The 21,760-nt window shown below is 29.8% G+C and overlaps 2 protein-coding genes across 8 annotated transcripts in view; one reads left to right on the top strand and one right to left on the bottom strand.

The window, feature by feature from the left end:
* Positions 1-21,760, top strand: part of LOC129905267 (leupaxin) — a 162,554-nt gene that overhangs the window by 83,885 nt on the left and 56,909 nt on the right. The window lies entirely within an intron of this gene.
* Positions 826-12,094, bottom strand: LOC129905264 (uncharacterized). Its single transcript, XM_055980699.1, has 3 exons — positions 9,467-12,094; positions 1,216-2,230; positions 826-1,144 (listed from the first exon to the last, which is right to left on the bottom strand). The coding sequence occupies exons 1-3, from the start codon at positions 11,928-11,930 to the stop codon at positions 922-924; spliced, it is 3,702 nt and encodes a 1,233-aa protein (XP_055836674.1). The 5' UTR covers positions 11,931-12,094; the 3' UTR covers positions 826-921.

The raw sequence follows: 21,760 nt of genomic DNA, 5'->3' as shown, positions 1-21,760 counted from the left end.
ATCTGTGTAAATCCGTCTCAAAAAGAGATTTAAAAAAGATCGTTTCTTCGGGAAAAAGGAGCGAACTTTTTTCATTGGAATTCATTTAAGGACATAAAAAATCGAATGCAAGTCGACTGCATATCGAATTTTTGATTGTTTGGAATTGAATTATTTTAAGTACCTACATTTTTTTTTGTAAAAGTTGTTTCACATAATCGGATTTAGATTTGTAGTGTTGCAATTGTTTAGAACAATTATTGTTTAAATGTATTCATAATAAATTACTTTGTTTAATAAATTTTATTTCTTTTCTTTTTACAGGTAAGTTTCTCGAATTAACTTGAAAAATTTTGCCTATATGTAGGTATTATATATTGTATGGGTAAGTGTTGATTATTTTTTTTTAAATTATTATCAATCTAATCTAAAATGAGCACTTTTTTGCGAAACGATCTTATTCCTTTAAAATAACATATTGTAGTTTTTTTTCATGATGAACAAATTACTATTGAGATTCGTTTGCAATTCTAGAATGGATTTAAAACATTGCTAATAGAAGCATTTCAAAATCACTTATAGTCGTCCATTCAGAGAGATAGAGAATAATCTGCCTATTCATGTTTTTATAACTGGCTTGCTTGAAGTTATTCCTATAGATTGTATAACTTGTCGAAGACAGCTCCAGAGCTACCACATAAACAAAAATTACATATATGTACTGTGTTTTAAAAACATTCATTTATTAATAAAAATCTTGATTCAGTAATACGAAGCGTTTTTAACATAAAGACAATACAACGTTGTATGCATTTTTATCTCTTTTTTTTTTAATTCAAAACATAGGAAACCTACACTATAAAATATCAAACAATGTTAAATACGAATTGAATTTAAATTTATAAAAAAAAAAATAAAACCAAAACCTATCTTTTTTTGTATTTATAAAACTAATTCATCTTTATTAACACTTAGTAATACTCTTTCTTCTATCAACTCATCCGCCAATATATCATATCTGGCAATATTTTCTCTTGTTTCAATTGGAAATAGTTTTTCAAAAGGTTCTGACGATGACAAGCCTGTGTTGTATTTTAAAAATACTCGTTTAACTGTCGGATAATCGTCCAGCATTTTTAAGTCTCTTCGCTCATCGTCCAAGTATCTAAGTAAAAAAAAAAAAAACAAAGAATTAAAATAATTATTTAATTTTGTATACATTTCAATTATACTAACCTTAGGGCTTCTACTTCAATGGAAAGCTTTGATTTTGTATTTACTTTCGGTTTCTCCTCGCCAAAGTAAAATTCATCAATTTCTTGTTCGCATTTTACCGTTTCCTGAATATTTTCTTCTTCTGCTTGATTTAATTTGGAGTTCTCACATTTAACGGCATTAATAAAAAGCTCTCTTACATTAGTCCTTTCTAAATTATCAATGGCTGAAACCCATTTTTCTTTGAAAAAAGGATGCGAAAGACTAGCAATAGTTAAACACTCCGACTCTGGATTTGGTTTGAAATATATTTCAAATCTTTTCATAGACGCATCTAGAATTGTTTCCAAAATCGATTGGCATACAGTCAAGTCATTGCCTTCTTGAAGCTTCACACATTTCTTTCTCATTTCCAAAAGAGTTGGCAAAACAAAACCCTGATATGTGCCTTTTTCACATTGTAAACGCTCAAATGCCATTGCCAAGGGACTTAAACATTTGACATATTCTCGGAGATATTTGACTTCTTCATCGGTAAAAGGTTCTAATTTGACCATTTTAAATAGTTCAGTGAAGGATGACTTTTCTTCAAGTTTCAAAACACAAGATATCGAATTGAAAATCGTATTCCATTTTGTAATGTCTGGCTTTTTTAAATTTGTCAACATTCCCGACAAATTGGGACAGGTTGATGCCAGAGATAAAAATGAAAAAACTTTCTTTAGAGTCAATTCATTGATTTTCTTTAATGAAGAGTTAGAATCGATTACTTTGGGTACATCAATTGTTGCTATACAACTAAGCGTTTCGGTATAACAATTATATGGTGATGGTAATAGATCTTTTGTTTGTACAGTGTGATTTTCATTGATGGTATCAACTTTGATTTTGGTATTTATATTCAAGTCTTTGAAGATTTGAGTGAAATTGTAGCAATTTTTCGTTACATTCGATACGATTTTATCCGATGACAAATTGAAATTGTTTAGAGTTTCTTTGTAAAGTACATCTGTGTTACATCCATCTGGAGAAGTATCTGGAAAAAAATAAAGAAATATTTATGAAACAATAGTGTTCATCTTTTTGTTTTTCAATAAAATAGTTAAAATTTTTGTGTACAACTTTAACGCGATAGAAAAAACTTTTTACCAAACAACAAGAAACATTCCGATAGTTAGTTTTTAAACAAATAATCTTTAACAGAATTATTTGACGGTACCACGTGAAAGATCACATTTTTTTTAAGGACCTTTGCAGAAGCATTTTAAACGGAGAGAAATACTACCCCTTTTGTCGACTTAAAGGTTATAGCCCAGTAATTTTAGGCATTTTTTACCCCAATCTGCGGAAAAATTCCTACTGGGCTCGATTTTGGTATAGACCTTCGTTACGGCGTTGTTATGAATCGACATTGATATCGCGTCCGCGTTAGAAGTTATAGAGGTCAAAAGGTCACGAAAATCAGTTTTTCGCATATATCTCGTGACCTGTTGCTCGGAGGTCAATAGGGGTCTATGGAAAATCAGTTCGTCATAAAATTATCTACAAATATTGCCTTATGCATTTTTCTGTAAATTCTATAGACCCCTATTGACCTCCGAGCAACAGGTCACGAGATATATGCGAAAAACTGATTTTCGTGACCTTTTGACCTCTATAACTTCTAACGCGGACGCGATATCAATGTCGATTTTTCACATCTTCATAACAACGCCGTAACGAAGGTCTATACCAAAATCGAGCCCAGTAGGAATTTTTCCGCAGATAAAACCTAAAATTACTGGACTATTAAGACGACAATCGATACAGTGGAAAGACACAAGTATTCGAGGGCTTATGAATCGTTCTACAAAAAAGAATAGCAAAACATATTTTTTACAATTTGTACTTTATTATATTCACTAAAAAATTAATAATCGAGATGATTAAAATCTTGTTTGCATTTTGCGCCATTATTAAATACTGAAATTTGTAATTCGAATTCGCGGTCGTTTGACGACTTCCACCTTTTCCATTTTGCAATAGAGTTGTTTTTGAAAATTATGCATCGGAACAGTTTAATTTTAAATCTTGACAATAATAGAAGAATATACTAAGCATTTTTTTAGTAAATGATTTTTTGATGTGAAACTATACTATGAGTTAAGCACCGGGTTTCGCTGCCCTATCATGTATACAAATTAAACTAGAGAAAATAAAATAAGTCAACCGATAAGTTTCCTCACTTAAAAATGTTGTTTCTTTCGTTTTAATAATGTCGCTTAATATACATTCTTACGGGAAGTTATCGATATTATCTTGTTTTATATCAGGAATTATGTTGTTTTGATTCTTAGAGAATGTGGAAAACATTAAAAATTTGGTTAATTCAAACATTAAAATTCCTATAACTCATATCTCTGGAACAAGAAGTTGAAAAGTTGAAATAAACTGCGTCACTAACTATTTTTTTTTTTTTCAAAAAGTTGAATGCATTGATTTTGATTCCAATAGACACAAATATATCTTCTTACATTCTTTTCAACAAACATACACTAGCCCAAAAAATCAAAGGAACAACAAAATTCGTTCTTTTGACTTTCGATAGGCCTTATCTCTAAAAAATGATCGTATAATGATAAAAAGAAAAGCAAGTGAAACCTAATATTCTTTAGTTTTTACTTAGTTTTTACAATCTTAGTACATACTAAATATTATTTTCCATAGGCGCAATCCAACAATTAGAACTAGGTATTTCAATACCAACATTTTCAAACATTTTTTTGTTTTTGAAAGTGGACATTTTTTTCTGATAAAAAGATAACTATTTTTTAGAAAGGCAATTTATTACGTTTAAAATTTCTTATAATTTTAACTTTAACTTAAAAGATAGTACCAAGAGATCACTTAAGGGGTAATAACACCTTGTAAGGCACGAAATCGAGTGTCATTTTCATCAGTGTATAAAACAAAGGAGAAACATTATTTTCTTTTGGAGTTTGTTTAGTTTAAGTATATCAATAGGTAACAGAATAGACTAATGTGAAAATTTGTAATGATGTGAAATTTTGTAAATGGCGGCGTAGTTCAGGATGATAGTAAAATCCTGTACTCCCATCGGGCGACCAACTAACTCCTACAGTTTTTAACCGATTGGGCTGAAATTTTGTGTGCAGCTTAAAAATACTATTCATTAGTGAAGTACATAGGATTTTTAAAGAAATGGCATTAATTTGAAAAAAAAAAAAAATATTTTTTTCCAAAAACAAAATTCGGTGAAAAAAAGCTCATAAAATCGTTAAATTTTAATATTTCCAAAAATACGTACTTCACTAGAGAATAGTATTTTTAAGCTCCACACAAAATTTCAGCCCAATCGGTTAAAAACTGTTGGAGTTAGTTGGTCGCCCGATGGGAGCACAGGATTTTACTATCATCCTGAACTACGCCGCCATTTACAAAATTTCACATCATTACAAATTTTCACATTAGTCTATTCTGTTACCTATTGATATACTTAAACAAACTACTCCAAAAAAAAAAATAATGTTTCTCCTTTGTTTTATACACTGATGAAAATGACACTCGATTTCGTGCCTTACAAGGTGTAACCTATTACCCTTTAATAAAAATTCAATCACCTTCATTTTATTCTCCAAGTCTACTTTATAAATTGAGGTCAATTTAGAAATTGAGTTATATATAATATTTAAGTTATAAATTATAATTATTTTATGTTTAAATTGTTATACATTTTTTTTTTATGTTTCAATTAAAGTTTCAGTGAACAGTCAATTTTGAAGAGCTTTTTACTTTTTCTTTTTTATTTTCGGGAGTTTGGTTTTTCGGGATTCTGGGTTTTCTGGATTCAATTCTCCTATTCTTCTGACATTATTTAAGCATTATTAATAAATGTCTTTAAATTTGAGATAAACCAAAGAAAAATTCAAAATAAGGAAAAATGAAATGTCCAAAAATGGTTTGAAATGTTTTTTTTTTTCTTCAAAATTTAACTTTTTCAAAAACTGTCCTAAGGAAATGTCTAAAAACGAATGTAAAATTATTTTATAAGTCAAAAGATTGAATATACATAATAAATTACCTACCAAAACATTTCCAAGCCAGCGCAACTGATTTTCGTTTAAAAGTCTCCACATCTATCCAATGACAAGTTATTGCTAAATTATATTGTAACTTTTTCGACCATAAATCAATAGTTGTACAAATAAAATCAACACCTTCCAAAAGTTCAATAATTTTACTCTTCCAAAAGTCAAATTTCATCTCAATTTGAGTTAGAACTTCTTCCTGAGTAATTCGAGGCATTTTTGTATCGAAACAATCAAACAATGTCCAAAATTCTATCGAATTCAACTCACTCAATGAAATTGATGGTCTTAAGAAATAATTTAAAATATTTGTATTAAATTGTGTTTGTTTATTTATTGATGTTGTCGAAGTAGAAGTAGTAGTCGATGTTAATAAATTCGTTTGAATTTCTCTACTTTCATCATTATTTAACTCTAATGGAGGTTGTTTTGATAAAATATACTTATTTACTTCATCGACCATTTCATCACCATGTTTTCTTTTGAGATGTGCACGAAAATCAGCAACTGCATTTCCCTTAACATCTGCCTGAGGTTTGCACACTTTGCATGTTCCAACTTTTCTGCCACTTCTTTGAACTCGAAAATCAACAAAGTATTTTCCATCAAAAAGTCTTTGTAAAATTGGATTTAAATTTTTTAAAAGAGAGTTTGTTGCGGATGTCGATTTTGTTGTTGTTGTTAAAGTTGAAGTTGGTAATGAATTTGTTTCATCAGTATTTGGCTGTAATCGTAATTTCTCTCGATCTATATGTTCATTTAATTTAACCATTACCCATTCGCCATGTTTAGATTGCAAATGCTTTCGAAAAACTATAATATGTATTCCATTTACTACCTTTTGGCAAATCTTGCATATTGCAGTAAACAATTTTCTATTATAATTTTTATATGGCTTTATAGTCGTTAATTTAAAGAATTTCCCATCAAAAAGTATTTGATTTGTTAATTTTAAATCTTTGAGAAGATAATTTGAACTGCTTGAAGGACCATCTTTTTCTGTTTCATCATCTACAGAAGTCTCAATTTTTTCTTCATCATTATTCGATAAAGATTCTTCCATTTTTTTGGTAACAATCTCCAATCGAGATTTCTTCGATGTAATATGTTCGTCAAATTGTTCCAAATTTTCAGTACCATGATAGCGACTAATATGAGATCGAAAATTACTAAAATGATGTCCTTTAACTTGTCTCTTGCATAGAACACATAATGTACAATAGATCTTTCTATTATTTGAAAAATGTTTCCATTTGAGTATGAAAAATCTTCCATCGAAAAGTATTTGATATGTTAGATTTAAACTTTTCATCATTGATTTTCTGTTTTCATTTTCATTGTAATAATTGTCAATTTCTATTTCATTTTGTGTTAAAGATTCTACTAATAAATTGTCATCCTGGATCATTTGAGATGATGGTGATTCCAAGCGAAGAGTCTCAAAACTCGAATCATTACGATTCCTTTTGAGATTTACTCTAGAACTTGCATCTAAGATGCCGTCTGTATCTTGTCTCGATGATTGTTTTCGTTCAGTTCGAAGATGCTCATTGAATTGCTCAACAACGGAATCCCCGTGAATACTTTTAATATGTCTTCGAAAATTAGTATTTGTACGTAAACTGCCTCGAATATGTGCTGGGCACAATTGACATGATGCCACAATTATTTTTTCATTTTTACTATGTATAGTGAAAAATGTCCCATCAAATAATGCCTTATTAAATGGACTTAAATTTTGATAGAATTCATCATTTAAAATAGCCGAATTGGCTTTTTCAATTGCTCCTAAGCGAATTTTTTCCGAGGAAATGTGTTTGTTGAGTTTTTCGACAATAGATTGATCATGATTTCTAAAGAGATGTCTTTTAAAATCAGAAAATGCTGGACCTCTCATATCTTTGTGAGGTGTACAGATCATACAAGTACCAATTAGTGAATTGCCATGCCTGCCTTTTAGGATAAAGAATTTACCATCGAATAGTATTCGAGTTGTTAGATTTAATTCTTGATGGTATTGGATTTGGTTAGTGATTTGACATTGTTCAAATGACAATATTGATAATAATGGATGTTCCATTTGTTTGATTTTATCATCATTATCATTGTCATTTGTTTGAAAGAAATGATCTTGTTCGCTAGTTGTTATGGATTCCGATTCATTTTTTTCGAATGTATTTTCATATTGTTGGGAATTTTCTTCGTCATAGTTTTCTTCAATTTTTATGTGAGGAGTGATATGACAATAGGGTATATTTTCTTCAGTTTCCATTTTAATTGATAATACTTTAACTAAAAACGCTCAAATGATAATTATAATTAGCAAATCTCACAAAAACGAGTACAAATTATGGTTGCAGAAATTTAGCCGACAACAAGTTTATACTCATGTCACTCTACTGAAGAATATAAGATCACTGCAACAGAAATAAATTCGAAATAAAGGCATGACAAGAAATTGAAAAATATTCAAGATGATAAAAGAGAGCAATAGTAATTGATCGAAGAATGCAAATTTGTGAGTGTGTAAGTTGATTATTTTTCTCGTTCTCGTTCTTCCTCAATGTCGACAAAAAAAAAAAACTACTCAACTCTTCTAATGTTTATTATGTTTTCTCTTTTTCTCTCATATTTACTTTTCAACAATTTGAATTTTTGAATTTCGAGCCTTTCCCGCCAAATTAAGATGTCGCACGTAGAACCAAATTCTGTGCCAGAAAATTTCAACGATGAAAATTCGCGAATCGCGATGAGGCCTATCCTAATCCTAACATGTGTCTAAGAATTAAATTGTTTAGCAACATTTTAAAATTCTTTTATAAATGAAATAGAAAAGAGAAGGGTTGATTTTTATTGCTGTAAAATGTAATACATTGAATGGGATAGAGTGAGATAGCATTTAAATGTTGATACCAACTAGGAATAGAAAAAAAAAATATATTTCTCTTCGAGTCGTGAATTATTTTTTTCACAATTTATTCACAGAAACTGATATTGGCTAAAAATAATGATTTAAATAGAAACAGTTCAAGCTATATGTGACAAGAACAAAATTGTGTGAAAAATGAATTTCAACTCTCAAATTGTCAATTCTTTGCAACATTTCAACAAAGTTCTTATAATGAGTGGGAAATAGAGAGTTAATTTTAAATACATTTCTTAAGTGCAAAGGACCGAGATGTAAGATTGTAAGTTCAATAGGAACAAATCAAAACAAAAAGGATCGTTTTGCCATGCGAGTATAGATTTTTTTTCACAACTGGATAGCTTCGCACAAGCATGGCGACTGACGTACACTGGGGCAGAAAGACCCAAAAGCTGTAATTAATTCAAAAAGTTAAATTGAGAATATCTTTGTTTTTTTTTATATGTTATCTTATAGAACAATATCCATTCTATTAAACAGTGCTAGATCTTTCCGTTTTTTCACAATTAATTTTTCTTTAAGTCTGATTGTTAATCTGTAAATCAGAACAAAAATTGGCTGTTTTTCATCCTAATCTTTCTGATTTTTTCTAAGTATGGAGCCTTCACAACACTCTTTTTTTTGTTGTTGATAAGCATGCTATTCGTCCACACCCTCATTTTTGAATTCAACTACCATTTCACTGTCATCAAGCTGGAACATTTGAAACATTCTTTGATCTTAACACGTCCACATTTACTCCACTTTGTTAATCAAGCGTGCTGATCATCACAAATTAACATAATGATCATAATTACATAAGAGATCATAAATAATAATAATAAATCATACATAAATTATATCCTAAAATGGTTTAAAATGTTTTTTTTTTTCAAAAACTTTTAGTTTTTAATAATTTGCTACAAAGTATTCACAAACCGAAATTCCCAAATGTAACGTATGAACATAAATTTTGGTGATTGCACAGTTGTCTGGCAGAAAGTTAGGAGCTTGTTTGGATACACGATTTAATAGAACTTAAATTCAAGAACTATAGAAAAACAAACAAATTTAAAATCCTCACGATTGCAGGTATATAAGTTGTGATTTAACATAGGTACCAGGTAGAAAAAAATAAATTTAAGTCTTTCTTATATAAAAAAGAAATTATGTGTTAAGTTTTAAAGTTTTTGTTTATTGTCCTAAGGACTCATCTTTAAACAAATATAAAATTATTATACAAGTGAAAAGATTGAATATAATTTAATAAATTACCTACCAAAACATTTCCACGCCAAAGCCACTGATCTCCGTTTAAAAGTCTCCACATCTATCCAATGACAAGTTATTGCTAAATTATATTGTGTCCTTTTCGACCATAAATCAATTGTTGTACAAACAAAATCAACACCTTCCAAAATTTCAATAATTTTACTCTTCCAATTGTTAAATTTCATCTCAATTTGATCGACAAGTTCTTCTTGAGTAATTCGAGGCATTTTTGTATCGAACCAATTCAACATTGTCCAAAATTCTGACGAATTGACTGCACTCAATGGGATTGATGGTTTTAAGAAATAGTTTAGAACTCGTGTTTGTCTATTTATTGATGTTGTTGAAGAAGAAGTAGTTGATGTTAATAAATTCGTTTGAATTTCACTACTTTCATCATTTTTTGACTCTGATCGAGGATTTTTTGATAAAATATATTTATTTACTTCATCGACCATTTCATCACCATGTTTTCTTTTGAGATGTGCACGAAAATGAGCAACTGCATTTCCCTTAACATCTGCGTGAGGTTTGCACACTTTGCATGTTCCAACTTTGTTGCCAGATTGTCGAACTCGTAAATCAGTAAAGTATTTTCCATCAAAAAGTGTTTGTAAATCTGGATTTAATTTTTTTAAAAGAGAAGTTTTTGCGGATGTCGATTTTGTTGTTGTTGTTGTTGTTGTTGTTGTTGAAGTTGGTAATGAACTTGTTTGAATTTCATCATTTTCTTCAATTTTTGGTTCTAATCGTAATTTCTCTCGATCTATATGCTCATTTAATTTATCCATTACCCATTCGCCATGTTTAAATTCCAAATGCCTTCGAAAATGTATAATATGCTGTCCATTTATGTCCCTTCGACAAATCTTGCATGTGGCAGTTAACAATTTTTTATTATATTTTGCATATGGCTTTATAGATTTTAATTTAAAGAATTTCCCATCAAAAAGTATTTGATATATTAAAGCTAAATCTTTAAGAAGATTATTTAAATTATTTGAACTGCTTGATGAAGGACCATCTTGTTCTGTGTCATCATCAACAGACCATGGAAAAGAAGTATCAAATTTTTCGTCATCATTATTCAATAAAGATAATAATAAGGACTTTTCCATTTCTTTGGAAACAACATTATCGATCTCCAATCGAGATGTCTCCAAGTTAATATGTTTATTAAATTGTTCCAAAATTGCAGTACCATGAAAGTGTCCAATATGAGTTCGGAAATTCCTAAGATGTTGTCCTTTAATTTGTCTCTTGCATAGAAGACATATTGAACAATAGATTTTTCTATTATATGATGAAGTTTTCCATTTGAGTATGAAATATCTTCCATCGAAGAGTATTTGATATGTTAGACTTAAACTTTTATACATTGCTTTTCTTGCTTCATTTTCATTGTAATAATTGTGAATGTCTATTTGATTGTGTGTTAAAGATTCTTTTAATAAAATATCATCTTTGTTATCCTCAGATGGTTCCAAAAGAAGAGAATCATTGAGTTCCTCAAAACTCGAATCACTACGATTCATGTTGAGGTGCTCTTTGGAATCTCTTTCATGTCTTGCCGATTGTTTTCGTTCGTAGCTCTGCACCTTTCGTGATTTTCGAAGATGCTCTTTGAGTTGCCTAACAACGGAATACCCGTGAATCCTTTGAATATGTGCTTGAAAATTCGCACTTGAACGTAAAGTGCCTCGAATTTGTGTCGGTGTCTGGCACAATTGACATGATGCCACAAGTTTTTTATCATTTTTACTAATTAAAGTGAAAAATGTCCCATCAAAAATTGCCTTATAAGTTGGACTTAAATTTTGATAGATTTCATCAAATGAACTAGCCGAATTGGCTCTTTCAATTGCTCCTAAGCGAGTTTTGGACGAACGAATGTGTTTATTGAGTTTTGTGATCATAAATTGACCATGATTTCTTAAGAGATGTGCTTTAAAATTGGAATATGAAGCACCTGTGATATCTCTGTTGGGTGTACAGATCATACAAGTACCAATTAGTGAATTGCCATCCCTGGCTTTTAGGGTAAAGAATTTGCCATCGAATAGTATTTGTGTAGTTAGATTTAATTCTTGATGGTATTGGATTTGGTTGCAGATGGTTTGAAGTTTTGTGGCTGTGTGTGTGTTTATGTCAATGTTGTATTCTTCACCTGACAATATTGAAAGTAATGGATGTTCCATTTGTATAGTTTCATCATTTTTATAATTATCATTATAATTATTGTCATTATTTGTTTGAAAAAAATCATAATTTTGTTCGCTATTATTTGTTATTGATTCAGAATCATATTTTTGTATGAAAAAATCATTATTTGTTGTTGTTTCGTCAAATGTAGAATTTTCATATTGTTGTTGTGAATCTTCTTCGTCGAAGGTTTTTTCAATTTTTATCTGAGGCGTGATATGACAATAAGATATATTTTCTTCAGAATTTAAATTTTGAGATGTTTCCATTTTAATAATTGATAAATTGACTTGTTTTTTTACTGAAAACACTTAAATGAAAATTCTATTTAGCAATCTCAAAAAAAAAGGTTACAGAAATTTAGCCGACAACAATTTTATAGTCATTTCACTGTTCACTCTACTGGAAGAATATAACTGCGACAGAAATAAAATTGAAATGAAAACATGACAAGAAATTGAAAATAATCAAGAAGATAAAAGAGAGCAACAGTAGTTTTTCGAATCGAAGAATACAAATTATGTGAGTGTGTGAGTGATTATTTTCCTCGTTCTCGCTCTTTCAACTCTTCTGATTTCTTTTTATCTCTTAATATTTATTATGTTTTCTCTTTTTCTCATATTAACTTTTTACAAATTTGTTGTGTTTTGTTATTGTTTTTGTTTGTGTTAATTTGATTCAACTAAACCTAACAAAGAAAGGAATAGCATGAGAGTAACTATATATGGCTCACTCATATGCAAAACAGACTCTAGATATCTCACTTTTTAGTACATTTTATAGAGATCTATATCTATCTCAAAAAAATGAGATAGATCTCAAGAAAATGTACTGAAAAAGAGATAAGAAAGATAACAACCACCCTATGAGAGGGTCTTGAATATTTGTGTTTAATAATTGTACTAGGAAGGGTTGCCATATTACTAGATTCAATCAAAGGCCTATTTTATTTCTTTTTCTATAATTTTTAAATTTCTTGTTTTACCAAATATTGGTTTCGAAAAAGAAAATTCTTAATATAAGAAATTAGAATTTACTATTTTAAAATTCAATTTAATAACCTGTTAGAGAGCCCAAATCAGATAGTTTCGCAAATTACCTCATTTCGAATGCCAAATCGTATAGAAAAAAAATTAAATTTGAAATTTGAACTGATCTAATTTACAAAATTATCTCATTTAGGCTGTATTGAAAGAAGGCTATAAAATTTATGAACGCAGCAGGAACAACGAAGTTCTTTTAAGTTTGTATGACTTAATTAACGACTTCTTAAGGGGGCGATGAAATTTGTACATACATATAACAAATGCATAGAATTTTAAGGCTTGGCCACACCGGAGGGTATGCGGTAGCGGTACGGGTAGATGTAACGGTACTTGTATGAAAAAAATTCCAAACTGACATATCAACGTTCAGATGTGGAATTTTGTTCATACAAATATCGTTTCCGCTACCCGTACCTCTACCGCATACCCTCCGGTGTGGCCAAGCCTTTAAGCATTAAGGCTTGGCCACACTGGAGGGCATGCGGTAGCGGTACGGGTAGCGGTGAGGGTACTTGTATGAAAAAAATTCCAAACTGACACATCAACGTTCAGGTGTGGAATTTTTTTAGTACAAATATCGTTACCGCTATACCGCATACCCTTCGGTGTGGCCAAGCCTTTAAAGCCTAGTACGCAGATCGGGAAAAATTTTATTTCTCATACAAATTTTTTCTCGGGACAAATTTTGTCTTGAATATTTTTCCAAGCAGTACGCAGTTCACGCGCAAAATTTAAATATTTGGAGCCGCTGCGCTGCACAGTGGGACGACCCATAGCAATAAATAAAAAAATCGAATATTATTGCGGTACTTTTGAGTGATTGGTATGTCATCCCAAATATATTTAGGTTCTAACTGCATCAAAATTATTTGCGTTGTCCAATTAGTGCAAAAGTTATAGAGTGCTAAACATTGTCTAGTTTAATTTTTTTTTTGGTGGTGAAAAATCAGGTTGTAATTTGTCTTACTCCCAAAATTTTTTGTGCGGTAAAAAATTAATTTAATTATGGATAATAACACTTATCAAGGTATATTAATTAATATTTTACTATAAAAAATGTTTTGTTTTGTTGAGTTTTGTTTTTATTAGTGATTTTCCAAGTGTTGGTAGAAAAAAAAAATTTTTTGACTTTGAGTAAGATTTTCTTTTTTACACCTAAAAGGCTCTCTGGGGTTTTTATGGTTTTATACTCAGGAAAGTGTCCTCTAAAGGAATCAAGAAAAAAAACTTGCCCCAATTTGCCCCAAGTACTTATAATCGCGTTTTTTAGGTTCGACCCCCTATATCAAAAATGGCCAAAATTTAAAAACTTGACTGGATAGTGCGAAAACAGACGATTTGATGGGTTCTGTTTGAAAATTCAACAACTTCTTGGCTTAGAGGAGTCAACAGGAGATGTAGAAGCTCAAATACAGGAAGTAACTAAATTTTATTGCCTCAAAGTAAAGTAGAAGATGGAGCAGTCTTCTAGAAGACTGAATCGGTTCATAAGCGCTAACGAATAATGGCTGAATTCTAGTCTGAATATAACATCAATTTAAAACAAAAAAATGCTGTTTAAACCAATATTATTTATAACATTTTACCATTTTAATCAAAAATGATGGGATCAAATTCTATAAAAATGCAAAAATTCTTAGCAGGTGTCAAATTTCCGGTCAAAAAGTTCACATATATCAAATTATGATCGAGATATATACCAATATTCATCAAAAAATTATAGAGATCTTAGTTTTCCCCTAGAATTTAACCCGGACGACTTAAGTCATACCTTCGAAATCGACAATGAATAAAATGTTTTGTTTCTTCATTTTGTTATTTTCTTATTTGTTTGAATATTCAAATTATAGTGTTTTATTATCTATACTATTATTAGTTCTATTTTACATAAATTAAAATTATTTAAAAGAAAAGAAAAAATAATAATAAAAAGAAAATCCTAAAAAAAAAGTTCGCTGCTCAACTCTTTTAATTAAATAAAAATGAATTTCCTGGCTAAAACGTTTCCATTTATCTGGTTTTCATGTTTAATTCATAGATTTAGGTGTAAATAGACGTCTTACTGCAACTTTGCGTAGTTTCAGTCACTAAAACACAAGATATTAGAAATGCCGATTTTTCCATACATTCGTCCCACTGTGCGCTGTAAAGAAAAAGTCTCCACTTAATTTTGCGCGGACAAATAATGTTCGAAGCAATATTCTGCCGGCAAAAATTGTGACAAGGAAATATAATAAAATGAAATTGAAAAAAAAAATTCAAACAAAATTAAGGTGGACTCTTTAAAAAAAAATTGGAAAGTGAAGACGAAGCCAATACAACCCAGAATCCAATCAAAAACAAAAAAAAAATTAATTTAATTTGAAGGAAGAAAAAAACTATTGATAGAAATTACTTAGGGTAAATTGCCCTATTGTTGCCACTCCGCATGTAATTGGCACCTTGAGTTTAAAAACCATTTACAGCTACTATTTTAATTTTTTGTTTAAAAATTCACTCGAAATATTGATAACTACAAAGACAAAGTATTATAATAATAGTTTTATGCTATACGGAAAAAACTGCGAACTAAAGTTGGTGCGACATTCGCTTATGGGTGCCAATGATTGGGCAGTTTACCCTAGGTAATTTCTCCAACTTCAAAATGTTTTGTAGAGATTAAAATTGTAGAGATAAAATTTGTTTTTTCCCGATCTGCGTACAAGGCAGGTTCTTTCGTCGGAGCGGGACGAAAACCAAAATTATAGCTTTTTTAGGTACATAATACTCTTCTTTCAGATTTGAAAAATTTGCCATCCTATTATTCGTTCCACAAAATTATTTAATATAAAATTATTTGATGAATTAAAATTAACGTAGATTTTCTTTTTACAAACTAGTATAAAATTTTCAAAAATAAATTTTTCGATTAAAAAAAAAAAATATTTTGATAAATCTTAAAAATAGAAAAATTAAATCAATTTTTTATTACACTTTGATGATTTTCATAAAAATGGTGGGTTGGGGTCAAAATTTTGCCGGGATCAAAATTCTTTTGTCAAAATTCTGCTTTACAAAATTCTGCTTTCAAAATTATGCTTTTGAAAATTCTGCTTTTCATAATTTTGTTTTACAAAATTATGCAAAAAAAAAAAATCTTTTGGAATTTTTTTTTAATATTTTGCAGAACTATGTAAAATTATCTCTTGGCTGCTTGTTTGATTACTTAATCACTTGGTCACTTTTTTTGTTAATTGTTTTTTTTTTCATAAATCAATAAATTAAACAAAAACTAAGCAAAGGTTTTTAATGTTAAATATTTTCGAAAAATAAATAAAAAATTATTAATTTATCAAATAGAAAGGAATATTTAAAAAATTGAATAAGAAATAGGAATATTTTGTATCACACAACATTGTTTCTAATTAGTTTTCAACAGTTTATAGATGTGAATTATAAGAAATTCAGTCTATGCATTGTAAAAAATATTTTCGTCACTTAACAACAAACAGCTAGGAAAGTACCGAAGTTGAATTACATTAATGAGCTGTAAGCGCATTTGCTATAAAAAAAAAAACAGAATTAGCACATTTTTTTTGTTAAAAAATATGCTGGCAGAATTTAAACAACAAACAGCTAGGAAAGTACTGAAGTTGAATTACATTAATGAGATGTAAGCGCATTTGCTTTAAAAAAAAACAGAATTAGCAGAATTTTTTTGTTCAAAAATATGCTGGCAGAATTTTTAAAGACAGAATAGAAAAAAAGCAGAATTTTGAAAAACAGAAATTTCGTTAAAAAAGCAGAATTTTTTTAAACCAGAATTTTGAAGCCAGGGGTCGAATTACGGCATACGTTCGTTAACGTATGGTCGCTATGTGTCCCTATCTTTTTCTACTAATTAAATAGAGACAGAAATTGTCAAAATATTAACGTATGATCGTAATCGTGTGTCGTAATTCGACCCGCTCCCAAAAATGGCGTACTAACATTTTTGTTTAAAAACCAAAAGACAGAAAGATAAACTTCTTATACTCATACAAATTTATTTTTAACAATTAACATTTTCGGGAATAACAATTCCCATCTTCAGATTGTATAGCAAAAATTAAAAATTATTTAAATAATTTTGTCAATAATATTTTTTTAAACGAAAAATATGATAAAGTTAAAGTGAATAAATGCATCTAGAATTTTGTCTCAAATATTTCTTTGGCCGAAAGTGGTTCTAAAAATTTGTGCAAGAAAGATCGTTCAAAAATTCTATATTTTTGAAATTTTCTTTATTTAAATAATACCTTGCGCTGTATCTTGAGACAGTCACATCCAAATTGTTATTATAGTTTATTTCTAATAAAAGAAAAATATTGAATAAAACTTAAACAATATCATGTTTTCATTTTATCTTCCCTTCACTGTATGTTTATAAATTAACTTTGCATATTTGTAGGGTTTATCGAATTCAGATCTTTTTGCATAAAAATCGAAAGTATTTGTTGTTTTTTTTTAACAAAATCATTGTCGATTAGTGTAAACAAAAATAGGCTTTATATTTTTTTTTGTTGTATCGCCTCCGCGTTGAGTGACTGACTATAAACTTGACATATTGACATTCGAAATTAGAGCAAACGAAGGTATGTATCTCAGGTTCACTTCAATTTTTGTGATGCTCATCGAAGTGATTAGTCAGGTGTCCGAAAATAAATACGCCACATCTTGTATGTATGAAAGCAAATCTATTTGTACTTATGTGATCGATGACAGATAGTTTGCACGTACAATGCTGTGTAAACAAAACATGATTTTTTTGAATTTTTACTTCTTTTCTTTTTGATTAGGGTCAAAAATGTAATATCGAGCCCTTCTTGCCAAATTATCGTAACCGTAACATGGCACTTACGATGTTTTTGTTTACATTTTTCGTGTGAATGTCTTCTTGAGCAATTGTTTATTAGATAAACACAAAAAAAGTTATATCCTTATTCGCTTTAGTGTTGATAGAATACAGTTATTAGTACTGTCCATTATTCATTCTTAAATTTGGCACTTACGATAAATTGGCGGGATGGGTTCGATATTTGACATTATGTCAAAATGACATTTACCTATATTAACTTAGCTGCTACATGTGCATTATTATTATTTGGAAAAGCTCGAGATTTAACATTATGTCAAAATGACATTTAGGTACCTATATTAACCCAGCTGCTACATGTGGATTTGCATTGTTATTGTGTGAAACTACTAAGTTTTAAAATCCATTTTCACACGTTACGAAAAAAGTTTTGATAAAAGTGAATTTCTGTGATTGAAAGGAATAAGTTAATTAAATCTCGTGTTTTGCGTAGATTAACAAATATGCTTTTAAAAACAAGACATATTAGTGCAAATTTTCATACATTTAAACCCTACTCTAAATCTACTTTAAAATGGAGATCGGATCGAAAAAAAAAATTTAAAAAGAGAGTCTACTCTTTGATATTTTCTAACGATTTAAAGCATACTTTGTCGTTAAACAGGGTCTTACTTTAAAAGCAGCACAACCCTTGTTTAGAAGTGAAAAATGTTCTTTTAAATAAATTCTTCTCATAATTCAACACATGATTGAACAAAATATATCCGGAACCATACAATAAAAACAATGCTTTATTTTTTGTAAGATTTCGTTTGACTTACTTTTCTGTCAAATTTAGGTGTGTTCAATTACAAATTTGCCCACGTTACGTTACATGTCTACCCTAGTTTAGAAGAGTTAGGTTAGGTTTAGAACTAAACGAGTGCTTTAACTAGAATAGGCTTTATCGCTTAAACGAGTGCTGATTGAAAATTTGCGCCTTTGTGTCTCTCTTGATGACATTTGGACGTCAAAGGGTGCAAAAAAATAAGGTAATAACGAGCCCCAGGATATACCGGAGAAACCTGTGATACTTATCGTAGAATCCGTGATACTTAGCGAGAAAACCCTTGACTCCTACCGGGGAAACCCTTGATAATAACCAGGATAACCATACTCACCAAGACAATGCGTGATACAAATCCACTTCCAAAAACAGCTCTTTTTTTATAGAAAATATTTATACTGCACAGCACTGTATAAAAATGATAAATAACCCATAAAATCAACCACTGACTATTTTCGATTATGGCTGCTTTTTGGTTCATAAGTGTGATCTTTTTTTCAAACGCAACGATTGAAAAGCATCCATCGTTTAGATTAACTTGGATAATTTTGTTTGCATTCAAATCGTATAATTTTAAAAATGTATTCAATAATGTTTGTAGTGTTTTGATGAAAATATTTTACGTATCTACGATATACGTCCCTGAGATTCTTTGTTCGATTTCATCGCCGCCAAACTTAAAAGATATTCTACAAATAGATCAAAAGTTCCTAAAAATAAATCATAAAATCTATCTGCACGATATGTTCGAATATATTGTGCCCTCTGTAATGCAGGTGTGAAATTAATTAAAATTTAGGAATTATGGTTGTTTCACTTGTGTGATGTGTTTGTCTGTGAATGGCACACACAACGCATAACACAAAGTATAGATTTCCCCAGCGCCGCCGTCGTCCATATCGCCGACATATTTATCTGTTTGAAGTGACAGTTCCATAATAATAATTTTCTCTCTTATCCTTCACAGTCTAAAAATAATTATGTCTTTATGCGTTCTGCGAAATTAACGTTGGTTCTTATGAAAATCCATTTTTAAATAAACATTATAATAGGTACCAATGTACGTATATAAAGAAATAATAGTCTGACGGTTTTTCGAGTGTCAAATAGAAAGACCAGACCAGACGCACCATCAAGATCACCCAGTAGTCGGGGCTTCATAAATTTTCCATGAATGACATTATGCACTTAAGTAATGTTCCGGTCCATAAGGCACTTTTAACTACTAGAATTACTATTACATCCACTCTATACATTCACTGGCTTCATATTCATTTATAATAAGACATTTTACTACTGTACTTATGTATAATTTTTATTTTTGACTAATGCCTGGTTGCATCAGAATTTGTTAAAATATGACTTAGAAATGAGAAAGAAAATATTCAACAACAAGTCGCCATAAAAGAATTGCATTTTAATGACAAAAACATTTGACAGATGTGACGAATTTAATGGCAAACTGTCACTCGGATAAATCCGCCATTAATATATTTTATTTATTCTCCTTAAAATTTGACAGCTTAAATACTAAGAATTGATTTCCTTCCACGAAAAATGTAATAGAACTCAAACTTTGAAATAATGTTATTGTCCGCAGTTAGAATTATTTAGTTCACAAACACATCTATTGTAAAGAACTGAAGCATATTTAGAAAGATAATGTTGCGAAACATAAGCCATGTTTTCGTGAAAAGTTAAGCAAAGTTTTCAATAAAAACGATACACAACCAATAGGAAATAAGAAAACCAAACAGAACTAATGTCTACGTGTCAAATATAACTGTCAAAGCACAGAAACCCCATATTTTAAGTTTCAAAATGGCCGATCAAATGTAAATTGTATTCTTTTACAACGCGCCAAAAGAAGTTAAACTTAAAAAAAAAAAATTAATATAATTTTAGTAAACGTCATGTTGCAACACGGCATTAATCTTATGAAGTGATTCATTAAAGGGTGACCTTCTTTTTAACATAAATACTTTATGATAAGATCATCTTGTGCATACAAGTGCATCATATCAACAAAAAATAGTTGTCATCTTTTCTCTCTTCACTTTCAATGAGAGATGATGGGTGAACAAGAATAAAATGTCATTTTGAATTGAACTATGAACCCCTTCTCCACCTCTTCATCATCATTCGTTTTGGTTGTCAAAAATTGTTAGCGGTTTTTCATTAAATAAATACAATTCATATAAATTGTACATTCTATAATATGTCAGTTTTTATTAAGATGAAAATGACCCACACACTAAATGTTATGGATCTTCTTTTTAGTCTCTGCTCTTTTCATTCATTAGGTATTTTTTTTTTGTTCCTTTTATTCATTTATAAAACTGAAGAGGGCGCATGCAGTATCTTTTGGTTTAGAATCTTTTTTGTTTTGTTTTTAGTTTTCAACACCTTCACGGTACAGCTGGATTTTAGTTTTTTGGTCACATAACACATTTTATATCGTCGCTTTCAAGGCAAAGTGGCATAATACGAAATTTGTCATTTTTGAGTTTAGAGCACAGAAGTGATTAAAAAAAACGCAATTTTTCTGTGTAATCAGCGCTTTTCTACTTCTTCTAGTTCTCACGTTATGAAAAGTGCCGCCGTTAATTTTTACAAATATCCCTGTCATTTTGTATACATTAATGGCATTTCTTTAGTTATGTTGTTATCGTAGATAAGATTGGTTTTGTGTTTTCGAAGAAAACGGCACAACTAAGAACATGTCACATAAAAAAAGAGCAACCCGGTAAGATTTTTTCATTATTTCGGCTTTTTTGTCGTATTAAACTGTTCGTAAGTCCGGTTCTGTAACTGAGTTAAAAAGATGAATTTAAATAAGTTTTTGTTTACCTATGTTTTTCGTATATGCTAGAAAAATCACATTTTTTGTATCTTTTTCGTTATTAAATAAATAAGATTGAGTTAAAATATAATAATATTTTTACATTTTTAGTTTTGTCTTTTAATAACGTGCAAAACGGCATTTTTTCCATAGAGTCAGAAAAAAAAAAACAATTTCGAAAATGGTTTTATTTTTTTCGAAAAACGGCATAACTCCAAACTATTTTTTTTTAAATATTGCATTTTTTATAAAACTTAAAAATACACATAATTTGACAGTTGGTTACAAATAAATATACCAAAAAAGCCCAAGCAAATCAATAATACCTACCTACTTAATCTCGCAAGATTTTATTCGAATACAAAACACTATCCTTTTAATAACCAAACAATTATAACAACAAAGAATTAGTAAAAATTTTCGAATGTAAACGCTGACTTAGACAGTGTTCATGTTGGATTCAGTCCTCCGCCTAATTTTGACATCTGTATATTGCTTTCTCAATCGCACTTTATGGTGAGAAAGAAAGAGCGATGCGATGCATCTCTTTC

This window comes from Episyrphus balteatus, chromosome 1 (assembly GCF_945859705.1).
Source record: "Episyrphus balteatus chromosome 1, idEpiBalt1.1, whole genome shotgun sequence".
Lineage (NCBI taxonomy): Eukaryota > Metazoa > Arthropoda > Insecta > Diptera > Syrphidae > Episyrphus > Episyrphus balteatus.
The sequence above is the reverse complement of the archived record's forward strand: the minus strand, read 5'-3'. Positions and strand labels throughout refer to the sequence as shown.

Bases quoted from the DNA above. Each gene is read 5' to 3' on its own strand.
- LOC129905264 (XM_055980699.1), bottom strand. From the start codon at position 11,930: ATGGAAACATCTCAAAATTTAAATTCTGAAGAAAATATATCTTATTGT. The intron at 2,231-9,466 runs GTAGGTAATTTA...ATTTTTTTCCAG, and splicing joins TTTGGCGTGGAAATGTTTTG to ATACTTCTCCAGATGGATGT. The intron at 1,145-1,215 runs GTTAGTATAATT...TTTTTTACTTAG, and splicing joins ATTGAAGTAGAAGCCCTAAG to ATACTTGGACGATGAGCGAA.